The sequence below is a fragment of the Salmo trutta genome, chromosome 4 (assembly GCF_901001165.1).
Source record: "Salmo trutta chromosome 4, fSalTru1.1, whole genome shotgun sequence".
Taxonomy (NCBI): Eukaryota; Metazoa; Chordata; class Actinopteri; order Salmoniformes; family Salmonidae; genus Salmo; species Salmo trutta.
The window spans coordinates 3,433,732-3,452,641 of NC_042960.1; the positions used below are offsets into that span (position 1 = coordinate 3,433,732).

An 18,910-nucleotide genomic window follows, 5' to 3' on the forward strand; every position below is an offset into this window, starting at 1 on the left:
CTGGTTGGGGCGGCTGGGGTTGGCTGGGTCCTCCTACCTGAGTAGTGGTGCTGGTCTGGGAGAGGGTCCTCGCCAACGGCGTCCCCCGCGCCTTGTTCTTGTCCACTGAAAGAGAGCAAGGCCGGTTGAGTGTGCTGGCCACAACGTTTAGCATGGTCTCTCGCATTCCACAACCTCCTCACACACATAACACATAGAAACACAACACAGACACACAAGCATGCAGGAGGATACGCCTAAAGGTCTCTGAGCAGACACCAACTGAAACCCCAGTGGAGCTAAACCCCAGTGCATGCTGGGATAGCTCTGTAATGATGGGCCCCGAGGTAGAATCCAAGGATCCATTAGGAGTGCATTAGCATCAAGCCACAGTGCAGTTAGGAGACAGAACCATCCCCTCCCTTCCTTTCTCTGTCCATCTCTCTCTCCCCCTCCCTTTCTCTCTCTCTCCCCCTCCCTTTCTCTGTCCATCTCTCTCTCCCCCTCCCTTTCTCCGTCCATCTCTCTCTCTCCCCCTCCCTTTCTCTCTCTCTCCCCCTCCCTTTCTCTGTCCATCTCTCTCTCCCCCTCCCTTTCTCCGTCCATCTCTCTCTCCCCCTCCCTTTCTCCGTCCATCTCTCTCTCCCCCTCCCTTTCTCCGTCCATCTCTCTCCCCCTCCCTTTCTCCGTCCATCTCTCTCCCCCTCCCATCTCTCTCTCTCTCTCCCCCTCCCCTTTCTCCGTCCATCTCTCCCTCTCCCCCTCCCTTTCTCCGTCCATCTCTCTCCCCCTCCCTTTCTCTCGCCATCCCTCTCTTTCATCCCTCTCTCCCTCCCTCATTTTGCCATCTCTCCTCCTCTCCCTCCATCCCTCTCTTATATATTTTGCTGTCTCAGAGCAAAGTGGACCATGGAGATTTCATGCCTGACTGAAGCTGCATGCTGTGTTTTATTAAGAGGGAAAACTGGCCACAGCTCTCAACCCTACAGCAGACTGTCAATAGAGTTATCCCTGATACTGATACTTCACGTTGATCATCATAATCATCATTAATAATTATATCAATAAAGCCATATCAACCATCTCTATCTTTCCCTAAAGCTATCAAACATAAATAGTGTTAGTAAAGCTCTCTTTAATAGTGTTTGCATGTAAAGACGTCCACCTGATACAGTCAACTCAATGAGAGGCAGAGTGCTATAACACTATGTGAGTCCCATCACCACACCGGCTGAGCTATGACCTTCTCCCTAAGGGGGTTAAACACTGTAATACTGCCCCCTTATGGCCACCACGCTGTCAATAACCTCTCACAGTCATAGAAACAGGCTTCATGTGAAACAGGCTTCATGTGTCACCTTGATGGGCAGTCCTGGCGCTAGAGGGATACAGTGTCTGCAGGTTTTTGTTCCAGCCCACCACTAACACATCTGATTCTAATAATCAACTAATCATGGTCTTCAATCTTAGACCTCAGTTTAGACAGGGCTGGAACAAAAACATGCACACACACACAACACACACACTGTACTGTATGAGGTTTCAATCTACTGTATCAGCCTACACCATCACTCTAGCTCTACAATAACCAGCATGGAGCTCAAACTCCATCTGTCTAGTTCTACAATAACCAGCATGGAGCTCAAACTCCATCTGTCTAGTTCTACAATAACCAGGATGGAGCTCAAACTCCATCTGTCTAGTTCTACAATAACCAGCATGGAGCTCAAACTCCATCTGTCTAGCTCTACAATAACCAGCATGGAGCTCAAACTCCATCTGTCTAGTTTTACAATAACCAGCATGGAGCTCAAACTCCATCTGTCTAGTTCTACAATAACCAGCATGGAGCTCAAACTCCATCTGTCTAGTTCTACAATAACCAGCATGGAGCTCAAACTCCATCTGTCTAGTTCTACAATAACCAGCATGGAGCTCAAACTCCATCTGTCTAGTTCTACAATAACCAGCATGGAGCTCAAACTCCATCTGTCTAGTTCTACAATAACCAGAATGGAGCTCAAACTCCATCTGTCTAGTTCTACAATAACCAGCATGGAGCTCAAACTCCATCTGTCTAGTTCTACAATAACCAGAATGGAGCTCAAACTCCATCTAGTTCTAGAATAACCAGAATGGAGCTCAAACTCCATCTGTCTAGTTCTACAATAACCAGCATGGGCTCAACAGACACACTCATATCAAAGAATTTACTAATCCAATTACATTGCATTATCCTATTAGTCAACAGCCATATCATTTATTAACAGTTTGACACTAATCTGCCATTTGGGTTATATATATTTTCTTGTCATGCATTTTCTGTTTCTAAATTCAATGCATCAGTGTGTGTGTGCATAGGGACACCCGGACAGACAGTGGTGGGACATGTCTGTTTTGAGTGTGTGTGTGGGTAATTAGCGCTCTGTCAGTTTGTCTGCCTCTTCTAATGGCATTGTGGTCGACTTCCCCACACCCTGGGACACACACGACTAGAGACTTTCCGTAACACACAGAGTTTCAACGCTTCCTCGAGCATGTCGCACCACTGCCAGTCCACACCCTGTGTGTCCCAGGGTGTGGATGTCCCCATGCATGGCTTGAGCTAACAGGGGGAGCGGTGCCTACTTTCATCCTGTGTTTTCACAGCCTACCACAGCACCCAAAAGACAACACCACTCCCACACAGGGGCATCCTGTGGGTGACCGCTAAATCTCTTTTAACACACCAGGGAGGGGAAACCAAAACATCCTCCCAGAAGGCACGCACACACTCACACACACACACACACACACACACACACACACACACCACCCCAATTAACAGTCTTCACTCAGAAGCATAAACAACTGTAATTCATGACAATCATCTGGGTTTACTTCAATGAGGGCGGAAACTCCTGAAGAGAACCAAAACAAAGGCCATGGAGGTTTATCTGATCTGCATAAGAGGCTGATGTTGAGATATCTATTCTATAAAAAGTCACTGAACCAATATATAGACCGGTATTATATAACATGTTTGCCGGTAGTATTTCTGTTTACTGGGAGGAGCTTCAGACATAGCTATTTCCATCATATTCAGCAACATATCGTCACCTTTTACAAAATGTCTCTTGCTTATTTTTTCTCCGTTCTCCTTTCCGGAGGGGAAAAGAGTCAAGCGGACATTTTGCAGAGTGTGTACCTGGGATCTGCCATGCAGGCTGATAGAGGTTCAGGGCCCAGTCTGTGAGAGAGAAGTCAGTCAGTTAGCCACTTAGCATGCAGTGGGATATTACGTCTGCATCCCAAATGGCACCCTACTCCCTATATAGCGCACTGGTTAAAAGTAGTGCACTAAATAGGGAAGGTGGTGCCATTTGGAACATATTTTACAAGTTAGAAAAAAATGGCCCTGGATGGAAGTTGCGCTTGGGCACAGATCTAGAATCAGCTTTTCCTCCACAAGTCATGACCGTAACTATCATGGGGAGAAACACTAAACTGATCTTGGATCAGTGTCTAGAGGAGACTTTAAGAGGTGCTACTAAAAGGGATATTTTGGGGAGAGATGAGAGGCTGGATGAGAGGAGGAAGAGGACGAGCGGAGCGGGTGTCTTTTAGTTGAGGATGGTGTGTGTGGCTGTGTGCGTGGCTGTGTGCGTGGCTGTGTGCGTGGCTGTGTGCGTGGCTGTGTGCGTGGCTGTGTGCGTGGCTGTGTGCGTGGCTGTTAGATCAGTCATCTGAGTAGATCAAACCCTTTTTTGATCCCTTTTTGATCTGACTGCTGCTCCAATGGGCTGGGTGGCAAAAATACAACCCACTTCATAGGAGGGTTTAAGACTGGATTACTGTGTGTGTGTGTGTGTGTGTGTGTGTGTGTGTGTGTGTGTGTATGTGTGTGTGTGTTGGGGGCAGTAGCTTTTCTACCCAGATCAGCCTTTCACAGCGTTGAGCAGTGTGCAAAAGCTATTGCCAAAATTATGACCCCCCACCCCAACACACACAGCTCAGCGCTGTGAAAGGCTGATCTGGGTGGAAAAGCTACTGCCCCCAACACACACACACACACACACACACACACACACACACACACACACACACACACACACACACACACACACACACACACACACACACACACACAGTAATCCAGTGTTAAACCCTCCTATGAAGTGGGTTGTGTTGGAGCAGCAGTCAGCAGAGTGTAATTAACACTGTACAGTTGATGAGGGATTGGCTCTCTGTCCAACTCTCACTGTCTACATTCTGGAAACTACAGTAGCCTCAAACACCAACCTGGTTTCAGCTCGGTGGGGAAAACGTTTCAGAAAGGGTTTGATGTGCCAGCCAGTGGCAGTAAACAGTGCCCGTCACTTGTGCACACACACACACACACACACAAAAGGTAGCCTGTAGTCTTAATCTGGGCGGGATTAAAGATGCCCCCTGCCGTGCTCAGATGAAACATCAAATCTGGAAAAATGAAAAGTGCGAATCTGACGGCATTAATCCGCAAACTGCATCAGATTTGTCACATGAGGATTTTGATGTACAGTACTTAGAAGATGTGGCGTTAAGCAGCATTGGATGCACCCATGTAAAAGCTTGCTGGGCCATAGGCAGGAGGGCGAGAGTCTGTGCTAGCCTGGCCTATAATGGGCTTCACAGAACATATTAACCGGCTGTTATCTCAGTACTAGATGTTCTCTCTTTGACAACCTTGAGGAGACTATGGAATATAAGTATGATTAGAACTGAAGTGTAAGACACATTGTAAATAAAGCAAGCCACCAATAAGGCTGAGAACGTCTCATATACCACCCTGTACCCCATATAGTGTACTGTTTCTGACCAGGTCCCTATATTGGGAACAGGGTGTCAGTTGAGATGCAGACGCAAGTGAACACGTCCCCGGTGACACGGCTAAAGACTCCTAGAAAATCTAGAAGGACCCCTGGCCCACCTGCAGTCCAGTCAAAGTTCATTAACTGCAATAACTGGGGCCTCGTAGATCGTGTCGCTCGCCTAACGAGGCGACTGAACTCCCAGCCCGGCTGTATCCATGGCAACACATGGAGAAATACCGATGTCAGCGGAGGCTGCTGAGGGGAGGAGGGCTCATAATAATGGCTGGAACGGAGCCAGTGGAATGGTATCAAACCACGTTTGATGTATTTGATGCCATTCCACCTATTCGGCACCAGCCATTACCACAAGCTCGTCCTCCCCAATTAAGGTGCCACCAACCTCCTGTGGTCGGTGTGTGGAGTGAGTGAGAGAACATGGGGTGTCATTAGCACGTGTGCCTAGCAACACTGAACTGGGGTCCTTATAGTGCTTCACTGATTGGGTCTGCCCAGCAGTATGCCTGTACAGAAATGCTTACTGACCTGTTTTAAATTAGCCTACATACCTAAAAACAGGCTGCCTGGTATAAAAATAAAATAGATTTGATATCTGTTCATCACAAAATATGCCACATAAATATGAGAACCAGAAGGCATGGCTGGCTGAATTCATTAGAGAATATATACATTCCTTTAGAGAATGTATAATCTTATCGTTACCAAAATTCCACTAAACTCTCCAGTACACCAGACAGATTTCAGAAAGGGAACATCTCTCCCTAGTCCCTCCTTTGGAATATTCTGTCCTCATTTCACCAGATAATTCCCTCATCAGGCGAACGTTGAAAAAACATTGGGGTTAGCTCATGCACGAATGGGCAACCTTGCCGCAGAGCAGGCAGTGACTAAAGCCTGCTGTAACCTACATTTCTCTCACAGCAGAGAAGTGGGTCTCTAAACCACTAAGATGGAGGCCGCCCTCAGACAGACATGTGCAGCCTGAGTCTGGATACAAAACAACACGTCATATTACGCTTTTACTATTACACACGCCGTCTCACTGCTTGGCAAATATTATTATTCTAGCCGGTATAGATATAACCATTTAATAACAAAAATAGTACGCAGCCAGATATGTGCAGTCTAGTTTGAATACAAAAACAGCAGATCAGGCTAAATGACAGGTTTCAACAGCCAAAATGCCAAAGACTAAATAGCAAGAAAAAACAACTGTATAACCATTTGAAACAGATAGAGGGAGGAGTCAAGCTCGTGATTGACACCAAACCAGCATGCCGGCCCATAGTGCTGCTTTTCAATAGATACAATGCCACAGAACACAAAGAAAAGGCCTGTTCCAGACAGCCTTAACATAGTGGTTTAATGACAGAAAGATGGTCAGGCTGCTAGGAGCCAGATGAGGCTGTGTGTCTGGGTACCGTGGGAGTCAAGCCCCTCGGGGCTTCACGGTTAGAAGGAGCCCTCTGCCTTGCCGGCTATTCACCACCACGCTATGGTGGAGCCACTAGTGTAGAAAACACACACACACACAAATACAGAGAGTGGCATCTCTTTTGTATACATGGCGGCTATACACAATAGTGAGAGAACCCCCTGGTAAAGAAGGACTGCAAGGCAACAATGGCTGCCGCGGCACGGGGGAGGAAATAGGGAACGTGGGAGATAAGATGACGGAGGAGGGGTACGATGGATGGAGTGATGAGGTGTGTGTGTGTGTGTGTGTGTGTGTGTGTGTGTGTGTGTGTGTGTGTGTGTATGTATGTGTGTGTGTGTGTGCGCGCACGCGTCTCAGACCTGCATGGAACACCACAGTGGTCTTCTTGCATCCCGAGAGGAGTTGGAGATTCCGGAACAATCCTTTGGCTGTCAACTTCACATGGAAGTTAGACAGAGAGAGTCTAGGAGACCATAACATGTCTCTGGTGAGATTCCTCTAGTATAGACGTAAAGAAAAAAGGAGGGAACAACGAGAAGGAAAGAGAAAAATAAATCCACTGTCTCTAGGTAGATACTCCTCCAGACTAGCTTAGTCTCTAGGTAGATACCCCTCCAGACTAGCTTAGTCTCTAGGTAGATACCCCTCCAGACTAGCTTAGTCTCTAGGTAGATACCCCTCCAGACTAGCTTAGTCTCTAGGTAGATACTCCTCCAGACTAGCTTAGTCTCTAGGTAGATACTCCTCCAGACTAGGTTAGTCTCTAGGTAGATACTCCTCCAGACTAGGTTAGTCTCTAGGTAGATACTCCTCCAGACTAGGTTAGTCTCTAGGTAGATACTCCTCCAGACTAGGTTAGTCTCTAGGTAGATACTCCTCCAGACTAGCTTAGTCTCTAGGTAGATACTCCTCCAGACTAGCTTAGTCTCTAGGTAGATACTCCTCCAGACTAGCTTAGTCTCTAGGTAGATACTCCTCCAGACTAGCTTAGTCTCTAGGTAGATACTCCTCCAGACTAGCTTAGTCTCTAGGAGAGAGAGCGCTACACCACTCCCAGATAGAGGGAGAGAGAGAGAGCTACACCACTCCCAGATAGAGGGAGAGAGAGAGAGCTACACCACTCCCAGATAGAGGGAGAGAGCTACACCACTCCCAGATAGAGGGAGAGAGCTACAGGAGCTGTGAATGAGTGCGGGAGCGTAGGGGAAAAAAAATACACTCGAGCTGTACCCCCGGCCAATGGAAAACAAGAGAAAATGGCGCCAAAAATAGCATTGTTTTTCTGCCACCTGCAGTAGAAGCAGTAACAGTATGGAGAGATAGTCCAGGTCTAATCTGTAGTAGAATCCTCAGAGAGAAAGGACGAAATGTAGGCAGAAACGACGATGAAGATTATCTCCTCTTCTTCAGAGGATCAGCGGTAGCATGCTATGTCCCCTAGTGATGCCTCACACACACACTGCCACACACACACACACACACACACACACACACACTGCAGCGTTTGGGACCAATAGGCGTTAGAGGTTCTCTCTCACACACACACACACACACACACTCGGCATCTATGTCTATCTCACACTGGTTCTTTCGATAGTACTGTAAAGAAAACACACAGAGAGATGCTGCTAGGGAGGGAGGAGGGAGGAGGGGAGGAGAGGAGGGAGGGAGGAGGAGGGAGGAGGAGGGAGGAGGAGTGTGCGCAGAGCGGCAACTGGGCGGGAACTGAGAATAATATCTCTCTCTCTCCTTCACTCCCAGGGTGAAGATGTGAGGGGGAGGATGGATGGAGGGATGAAAAGGAGAAGAGAAGGTGGGAGGATGCAGATGGTTCATACCGAGGTTCCAACTGATGGGAGAGCAGAGAGAAAGGAGAGAAGAAAAATGTGGATCCTTGAAAGCAGGAGGCCCCACCCCTCTCCATCACTCCTCTCTCTCCCGCTCCATCACTCTCCCTCCCGTTCCATCACTCTCTCTCCACCCCTCTCTCTCTTTCTTCTATCTCCATCTCTCCCTCTGTGGCAGGTGCCGTGTTAAGCCTATTCACTGGGATGGTGGCGTCTGAAAAGATGCATTTGACACACATAAAAACAAACACACACACAAACACACGCCTCAGAATATTGATGAGTGACACTGTTCTACGGGGTGGCTGTACAGGCAGCCTGTGAATGGCTGTCCATTTCCATCATTCAGCTGCTCTTTTCACTGTCTGGAGAATCAGCATGGAATACACACCACAGGGGGTATGGATGATGAGGCACAGATAAACACTGGACCATAGAGATGGCTGGGATTCAACGCGACTGACATTCTGTTGGGGGTTTATGAATTGAATTCATGCTAATAGATAGTGACGTCCCAACGACACCTATATAATGGTTTGATAAAACTGGGAGCGTACGCTAATCAATAATGACAAGATACGCATTGGAGCACATTGGAGGGTGTGGTACTGAATGGGGCATACGATCAAATGTGAGTCAGGGGGTGTCAGTCACATGATGGCACTTCCTCCTCCTCCCCCTGTTATGATGTGGAGGGGAAGGTTAGTGTTAGGACATAGACAAACACTCTCCAGGATACACTTTCACACTCCACCACCAGGGGGCAGCAATCAGGTCTAGGTGCTGAGCCAGGGCTTGATAAGCACGTCAGGTGCTGACAATTAAGGTGATGTCACAGTGGCAGCTTGGGGAACCTACTCGTTTTGTTGAGTGCTTTCGTTCGTGTTTTTGAGTCTTTAGTTTGGGAAGGCCTTTGGTATTTTCCTTTTGGTACATATTTAAGTTTCAGCACCATCTGAAGAAATAATAATTTGCTTGGACTGGCCGACCCAGAGGTCAAGAGAGACAGAGCTGGCCCTGGACCAAGGTAAGGTTGCTCTCTCCCTGGGCACAGTACATTCAACATCTAGATGCATACGCTGATTTATCACAAATGCACACATTCATTCAGGTTACAGACCATGTAACTAGGCCTAAGACCCCTAGACAACGAGTCAGGTTACAGACCATGTAACTAGGCCAAAGACCCCTAGACTTAGCCAATGCAACAATATTAGTAGGCTAGTTAATGGGTTCGTAACACCCCTCTCCCCTCCACATCCCTCTCTCCTCTGAGGCAGCCGTTGTTTATAGGGACAAGGTCACTCCAGAGAGAAATCTGTGTGAGTGAGTGAGCGAGAGAGAGATGGAAAGAGAGAGAAGGCGCGAGAGAGACGGCAATTGGGTATGGCCATACCCGAGCTCAACACCAACAATTTAAAATTGGGTACTAAAATCCTTCCAATTCCTTTTAAAAGGATAATTCAGTTTAGTGGTGTTAGTGGTCTCAGGGCCACCAGAAAATCTGTGGCAAGTCGGCATTTCGTTTTCAAATCAGGTGTTATACTGAACAAAAATATAAACGCAACATGCGTGGTTACATATGGTCTGCAGTTTTTAGTCCGGTTGGATGTACTGCCAAATTCTCTAAAACGACGCTGGAGGAGGCTTATGGTACATAAATTAACATTCAATTATCTGCTCTGGTGGACATTCCTGCAGTCAGCATGCCAATTGTCTGCTCCCTCAAAACTTGAGATCTGTGGCATTGTGTTGTGTGACAAAACTGCACATTCTAGAGTGGCCTTTTATTGTCCCCAGCACAAGCAGCACCTATGTAATGATCATCCTGTTTAATCAGCTTCTTGATATGCCACACCTGTCAGGTGGATGGATGATCTTGGCAAAGGAGAAATGCTCACTAACAGGGACGTAAACACATTTGTGCAAAAAAATGGAGAGAAATAAGCTTTGCCTTTGTGAGTATGGAACATTTCTGGGATCTTTAATTTCAGCTCATGGGACCAAAACAACATGTTGCGTTTATATGTTTGTTCAGTGTAGTTTAATAGCAAAGTGCTGTTTTTTTAGACCCATTTGCCTCATGATTTCTCAACTCAACACTTCTCTGTCCTTCATATCAGAGTTCAGCTGCAGCGCTTTACGTGTCTCGACCAATCAGATTCACAGAAATCGCAGGTCGCACGGGCCGAGCACAGCGCACAAAGCTCAAGGGGCTCTCTCTACTTTCCTCTGGTATTTAGCAAGCGAGATAAAACATCACTTCCCACACAAGCAAAAACGGTTACATAAATGTAGCAGCCTAAACACCAGCCATCTGACATGCTGTATTGCCTGGAAATGAGACTCTTTTCCAGTCGGATCAACTGTAGACTAGGCTACTAACAACAACAGCTGCATAGTCTAGCCTACTATGCACCCTGTTCCTCTGGCCAGGGTAAACGATGCGGTAACACTGTATTTATAGCCCATTTGTTCGTGAGGAAATGTGAATGGGATCAAACTTGGTTTATATTCAAAATTGGTCTGACTAGGCTATCTAGACTTTTTCCAATCCAAAATTATTAACTGGAATGAATCAATAAACACCATAGCCGACAGACTGTGATTTGTAATTAGGCCTACAGTTGCATAGAGCAGACTATACGCAACCTGCATGAAGCAAGCTCAGCCCTGTGAGTTTTATTGTCCAATCATGTTGCTTCTCTGTGTATAGGAAACCAACATAGTTCGGCTTTATATATATAATTCATATGAACAAGTACAAAGTTGCTGAAGTTTGACAGGGTTTTCATCCTCATCAAGGCCAGGAGTTTTCCAGGAATGTTTTAAAACCCTTTGACCTGATTAGAAATACTCTGGTCCCATCATAGCCCATATGAATCCTTTTTACATCATATTAATCACGTCATACTGTAAAAGGTCCAGAGTTTTACCTGGTTAGGCTACCAGATCAGGAAAAACTACGTACCACAACACTCTGGGACCTGTGGTGCCACCTCCGAGCAGTCTGACTTTAGGACCATACAGACGCCTCGGAGCGGAAGGGAAGGCAGTAAATAAGCTTCAACTCCTTGTCACTTTGCCATACCATACCCATTTCGCTAAAATGACACCCCTGAAATGCATGGTCCTGTATCCAACAATGTGACCGAACTAACAAAAACAGTATTTTAGTTTGACAAATGAGACTCGAAGAATCTCCAAGTGGTCACTTCATGTAAGAGCCCCACTTGAGAAATATGTCCTGAGCTACGAGGCAAGACAACTCAGCCCTGAAGTATAAATAGTCCCATAGCAGCGCTGCACTGCAACAGAATGAATAAAGTCTCTTATAAAAGAAAACTGAATACAGGCATCTTGCCAGACAGCTTCAACAGCCATTGTAACCGCTGGCCTGTAAAGCCATTGTTTTGTGTGTGTGTGTGTGTGTATACACTGTTTATGTGTGCAATACTGTGTGTGTGTGGTGGTATGCCGATGGGGGTGACAGCATGTCTGCAAGTGGTGGCTCCCCACAAACCCCCAGTGGGAGTTCCTGACGCAACCGCAGCAGAGAGGCATCCAGGCGCCGAGGCCTAGCCCAATCAAGACCAGCCCAGGCTGGGGGAAGGGACTAACCACAGACCCATGCTTGACCAGGCCTCCAGGAACACATCCACAATTCACAAAGCCTCTGTGAGATGGCCTAAATATGTTAACTAAAAACACGGTACTTTCTGCTTTTTAAAAGACTGATTTGGGATCAGCAATCGCAATCGCAAACTCAAATCTAACCTCAACTCTTATGAGCTGAGCAACAAAAACTCATGAGACCTGTTGATAGGAGCACATTCGGACCACATGTCCTTAGTAGTGGCATTGTTGCCAACTGCCAACAGTAGAGACCGCAGGACGAATGGCCCTAGTGTCAACACATTACATTGGACTCAACAAACGACTGCCCTATTCTTCCCCTGACTCACCACACGGTGCCAACCTGCCAGTTAAAATAGATGGGCATCGTCACATTAGAGCACACATGTCCACAACAACGCACAGTCAAAGGTGAGAGAAGTATTTGAAGCGACGCCAGGGCACCGTTGACGTGGCCGTCCGTCATCTGTGACGAGCCTGGATCCAACGGTGCTGATTTACCATGCGTGAACACAGGGTCTGTGTGTGACAGAGGCAACAGTTTAGCCTAGTTTCACTCCAAGTGATTTCCATCAGTCCCCTGTATCCCTATAATGACAGGAAGTGTTCGGGACGCCATTCTTTGTGTGTTTGTTTACCCTCGTCACGAGCTTGTGAGCTCCGAGCTAGTCAGCCAGAACGCACAACCCAAACGCTCCTAATGATCCACACACACATGGGAATGCTTTCCAAATCGCTAACACGTTTTTACATTCTTCTATTTATAATGTCCTCCCTCTTATCTCCCCAATTAGGCTATAGACATCCATAACTGTGTTTTAAATAGAAAACCTTTGAACTAAACACAGTGACTTAAAACCAGTGGTGGGAAAAGTATCTAATTGTCATACTTGAGTAAAAATAAAGATACCTTAATAGAAAATGCCTCAAGTAAAAGTGAAAGTCACCCAGTAAAATACTACTTGAGTAAAAGTCTTAAAGTATTTGGTTTTAAATATACTTAAGTATCAAATGTAATTGCTCAAATGTACTTAGGTATCAAAAGTAAAAGTATAAATCATTTCAAATTCCGTATATTAAGCAAACCTTTTTACGGATAGCCAGGGGCACACTCCAACACTCAAACATAATTTATAAACAAAGCATTTGTGTTTAGTGAATCCGCCAGATCAGGTATTAGGGATGTTCTCTTGATAAGTGTGTGAATTTGACCCTTTTCCTGTCCTGCTAAGCATTCAAAATGTAACAAGTACTTTTGGGTGTCAGGGAAACTGCATGGAGTAAAAAGTACATTCTTTTCTTTAGAAATGTAGTGAAGTAAAAGTAATCGTTGTCAAAAATGTTAACTATAAAGTACAGAGACTAAAACAATTCTTAAGTAATACTTGAATGTTTTTTTACCTAAGTACTTTACATCACTGCTTAAAACTTCAGTGAAATGAAATTAGGGTAAAAGTTAGTTCATAGTTATAGAAACACTTTCGGCTTATACTGTATATTTAGCTAGAATTATTCAGTCAGCCATCTGTGATATAACAACATTGCAACACTTTTGACAACACTGGTCAAGGGAAGTGCACTGATACGACGTGCAAGTGATATCGTCCTACGTCATACTTCCTGTTCCTGTCCCCTAATCTTTTGAATGGGCTAGCTTGACGATTATATCATCAAATTCATGAAAACAAGGTCATTTAAGATATATACAGTACCAGTCAAAAGTTTGGAAACACCTACTAATCCCAGGGTTTTTCTTTATTTTTACTATTTTCTACAATATAGAATAATAGTGAAGACATCAAAACTATGAAATAACACATATGGAATCACGTAGTTACCAAACAAGTGTTAAAAAACCTCTTAAGGATCCATCCCTTTTTTTTTCAATTTTCGCCTAGAATTACGTACCCTAATCTAACTGCTTGTAGCTCTGGACCTGAAGCAAGCATTTTTTTGATACAATTTGAAAGGAAACACTTTGAAGTTTGTAGAAATGTGAAATGAATGTAGGAGAATAACACACTATATCTGGTAAAAGATAATACAAAGAAAAAAACATGCGCTTTTATTTTTTTACCATCATATTTGAAATGCAAGAGAAAAGGCCATAATGTATTATTCCAGCCCAGGTATAATTTAGACTTTGGCCACTAGATGGCAGCAGTGTATGTACAAAGTTTTAGACTGATCCAATGAACCATTGGATATCTGTTCAAGACTGCCCAAATGGTTCATTAATACATTTTCAAGTTCATAATTGTGCACTCTCCTCAAACAATAGCATGGTATTATTTCACTGTAATAGCTACTGTAAATTGGTCAGTGGAGTTAGATTAACAAGAATTTAAAGCTTTCTGCCCATATCAGATATGTCTGTCCTGGGAAATGTTCATGTAACTTATAACCTCATGCTAATCACATTAGCCTACGTTAGCTTAACCGTCCCGTGGGGGACACACCGGTCCTGTAGTTTAAACAAAAATATATATATATTTATACTTCAGATTCTTCAAAGTAGCTACCCTTTGCCTTGTTGACAGCTTTGCACATGCTTGGCATTCTCTCAACCAGCTTCATGAGGTAGTCACCTGGAATGCGTTTCAATTAACAAGTGTACCTTGTTAAAAGTTAATTTGTAGAATTTCTTTCCTTCTTAATCCATTTGAGCCAAACAGTTGTATGGTGACAAGGTAGGGGTGGTATACAGAAGATAGCCCTGTTTGGTAAAAGAACAAGTCTATATTATGGCAAGAACAGCTCAAATAAGCAAAGAGAAACGACAGTCCATTTCTTTAAGACATGAAGGTCAGTCAATGCGGAAAATGTCAAGAACATTGACATTTTCTTCAAGTGCAGTTGCAAAAATCATCAAGCGCTATGATGAAACTGCCTCTCATGAGGACCGCCACAGGAAAGGAAGACCCAGAGTTACCTCTGCTGCAGAGGACAAGTTCATTAGAGTTACCAGTCTCAGAAATTGCAGCCCAAATAAATGCTACAGAGTTCAAGTAACAGATACACCTCAACTGTTCAGAGGAGACTGCGTGAATCAGGCCTTCATGGTCCAATTGTTGCAAAGAAACTACTACTAAAGGATACCAATGAGAAGAAGAGATTTGTTTGGGCCAAGAAACACGAGCAATGGACATTCGACTGGTGGAAATTTGTCCTTTGGTCTGATGAGTCCAAATGTGAGATTTTTGGTTCCAACTGCCACGTCTTTCTGAGATGCAGAGTAGGTGAATGGATGATCTGCGCATGTGTAGTTCCCACCCTGAAGCATGAAGGAGGAGGTGTGATGGTGCTTTGCTGGTGACACTGTCTGGGATTTATTTAGAATCCAAGGCACACTTAATCTGGATGGCTACCACAGAATTCTGCAGCGATACACTATCCCATCTGGTTTGCACTTAGTGGTACTATCATTTGTTTTTCAACAGGACAATGACCCAACACACCTCCAGTCTGTGTAAGGGCTATTTGACCAAGAAGGAGAGTGATGGAGTGCTGCATCAGATGACCTGGCCTCTATAAATCACCCAACCTCAACCCAATTGAGATGGTTTGGGATGAGCTAGACCACAGAGTGAAGGAAAAGCAGCCAACAAGTGCTCAACATATGTGGAAACTTCTTCAAAACTGTTGCAAAAACATTCCAGGTGAAGCTGGTTGAGAGAATGCCAAGAGTGTGCAAAGCCGTCATCAAGGCAAAGTGTGGCTATATTGAAGAATCTAAAATAAATTTGCTTAAAAAATGTTGGTTGTTGTGAGCTCCGAACTAGTCAACCAGCCAGAATGTTGGTTACTACATGATTCCATATGTGTAATTTCATCATTTTGATGTCTTCACTATTATTCTACAATGTAGAAAATAGTAAAAATAAAGAAAAACCCTTGAATGAGTAGGTGTGTCCAAACTGACAGGTACTGTATATATAATTATAGCTGTGTTGTGGATGAATTTACTTCTGCCAGATGCCTGTTATGAAGTTTTTACACTGAAGAACATTGCGCTCCATTTTTGCCCACTGAAGACCATTTAAAAAGCTTACAAAACTTCAAAAACTAAAGTAAAAAAACTTCAAGGCTACTTCCTGGAAAATGACGCGTCACTTTCATACTGTATATTGAGGCCATTTGGACACAAACATTTTTCTAAATAAGCTGTCATGGATCCTTCTGACATTTAAGGAAAATGCTGAATTTAAGGAAAAGGCTGAAAACCCTAACCGGTTGAGGCCGGAATGTTCCAAGTCTAGTTTTACACAAATCCAGTGTGTGATGATGCTGGAGCGCTACCATGGTAACTGGGGGCCTACACTCTCCTTTGGTGTGGGTGCTAAAGTATAACTGGTGTGTGGAGGTTTGCTCACAATTCAACAATAACACCTGTATGGGTGACAATCATGTTGCCCTCAAGTCTCTTTTCCAGAGACACTATACTAAATAATAAACTGGGTGGTTCGAGCCCTGAATGCTGATTGGCTGACAGCCGTTGTATATAAGACCGTATACAACGGATATGATAAAACAGTTATTTTTACTGTTCTAATTACATTGGTAACCAGTTTATAACAGCAATAAGGCACCTCAGGGGTTTGTGGTACATGGCCAATATACCACGGCTAAGGGCTGTGTCCAGGCACTCCACCGTGGTATATTGGCCATATACAACACCCCCTCGGGCCTTATTGCTTAAACATACATCTAGATCCTTGGCTCTAGTGCCTTCTAAGCAACCCTAACCGTTATGTAGAAAAACACTAAACACTAGCAAACTGAACCCAGGCACAAAACCCAAACCCAACACCAAAACGTTCAAACAGAACTCTACCTGTGGCAGCAGCTGTGGGGCGGTTGAATCTGGCCGAGCCGGCCCTCTGAAGGGGGTTCTGGGCCTGCTTGCCTGCTACCTGGCTGGTCACCGCTGGAGTCTTCAGCCCTATGGTAGAGAAATAGTGAAACGCCATGTCAACAGACAGACTAAACCTAACTGTAGCCTTGTAGCAGAGACTACCAGGTTATAGGGCTAGTGTGGTTTTAGGAAGTAGTATCTGTGTAGTAGTGGAGCTTGGGTCTTGAAGGAGAGCTCAGAGATTTAGCCTCTGTGTCCACCTACTACAGGGTACAAGCCTCTGTGTCCACCTACTACAGGGTACAAGCCCCTGTGTCCACCTACTACAGGGTACAAGCCTCTGTGTCCACCTACTACAGGGTACAAGCCTCTGTGTCCACCTACTACAGGGTACAAGCCCCTGTGTCCACCTACTACAGGGTACAAGCCCCTGTGTCCACCTACTACAGGGTACAAGCCTCTGTGTCCACCTACTACAGGGTACAAGCCTCTGTGTCCACCTACTACAGGGTACAAGCCTCTGTGTCCACCTACTACAGGGTACAAGCCTCTGTGTCCACCTACTACAGGGTACAAGCCTCTGTGTCCACCTACTACAGGGTACAAGCCTCTGTGTCCACCTACTACAGGGTACAAGCCTCTGTGTCCACCTACTACAGGGTACAAGCCTCTGTGTCCACCTACTACAGGGTACAAGCCTCTGTGTCCACCTACTACAGGGTACAAGCCTCTGTGTCCACCTACTACAGGGTACAAGCTGAGGGTGGATAAATAAACACCTCAATCACCTGGGCCCAGTTCATCAAAATGTTATCTGGATTTACTCTATTGGATAGGACTAAATCTATAGAAATAGAATGAACAGAACAGAAGAATCATTGACTTGAATGAGGACTCCCGTTCTATTAATTAGATTTCTATGCATTTAATCCTATCTGATTGAGGAAATCCAGATAGATAACTGGGTCCTACTCAATGGGAATCGGAGGATGATGGGTCATTTGAGCCACAGGGTTGGAAAACGATTATGTTAAAACATAATTTTAGAAATAGTTAAAATCACAAATCAGCTAGTCTGTTGATATGCAGGTAGCCTAGTGGTTGGAGCGTTGGGCCAGTAAACGAAAGGTTGCTGGATTGAATCCCCGAGCTGACAAGGTAAAAATCTGTCGTTCTGCCCCTGAGCAAGGCAGTTAACCCGCTGTTCCCCGGGCGCCGAAGACGTGGATGTCAATTATGGCAGCCCCCCCCCGCACCTCTCTGATTCAGAGGGGTTGTGTTAAATGCAGAAAACTGACTAGGTATCCCCTTTTATATGGTTTGGTATTTTACAATATAGTGGGACAAAAGGTCTAGATATTTGTGGGAATTAAGTATTCTACGTCGGCGGTGAGTCATTGCAGTGTGTGTGTGAGAGAAAGAGAGTGCGTGTGAGTCAAAGTTATAGTTGAATTAAGAAAACTGAAACCAATGAGAAAATCAGACTGACCTAGATACAATGGAATAAACCATCTTGATGCTCATATGTTTACACTTCAACCCAGCAGAAATCCACAGGGAAAATCAACTAACATACCGACTACTGTATCCATTAACTGTCAGTGGTCACTGCTGCCATGGCAACGTGACGTCTCTACAGCAGATGTACTGTACTCCATCTACCCCAAGCTAATATTACTCATAGCCTGTGGGCCCTTCCAGAGGCCATAGAAATAAACAGAGATTCTATCTAACCAATATGAGGGAGCTCTATATTCATTGACACACATTATAGTGGAGATAAAGTTTATAAATGAACCAATCAGCATTCAGAATTAGACCCAGCCATTGTATAATCACTGACACACACAGGGACTGAGGTTGGTTGATAATACAATCCTGGTTCTGTATTATTCCAATCTATGTGGTTCTGTTGGAACAACACACTGGGTCTAAACAGAAGAAACCAACACATTTGAATACAAATACGTCCATATTGTAGCTAAAAGATATTCAAGTCAAGGAGAGGGTGTGGTGTGCAAATCAAAAGCACCAGAGGAGACATCATCTGGGTTAAATAAGACTAGTCCATCTGATCCTGATCAGAGAAACACATCACAGAGAGGGAAACTGGGTTAAATAAGACTAGTCCATCTGATCCTGATCAGAGAAACACATCACAGAGAGGGAGACTGGGTTAAATAAGACTAGTCCATCTGATCCTGATCAGAGAAACACATCACAGAGAGGGAAACTGGGTTAAATAAGACTAGTCCATCTGATCCTGATCAGAGAAACACATCACAGAGAGGGAGACTGGGTTAAA

The 18,910-nt window shown here is 44.8% G+C and overlaps 1 protein-coding gene across 1 annotated transcript in view; it reads right to left on the bottom strand.

The window, feature by feature from the left end:
- Positions 1 to 18,910, bottom strand: part of LOC115191677 (microtubule-associated tumor suppressor 1 homolog) — a gene marked incomplete in the record, with an annotated part of 59,857 nt that overhangs the window by 16,668 nt on the left and 24,279 nt on the right. Inside the window, 2 exon segments of the mRNA XM_029749517.1 lie at positions 1 to 105; positions 16,585 to 16,692. Coding sequence (XP_029605377.1) covers positions 1 to 105; positions 16,585 to 16,692 — 213 coding nt within the window.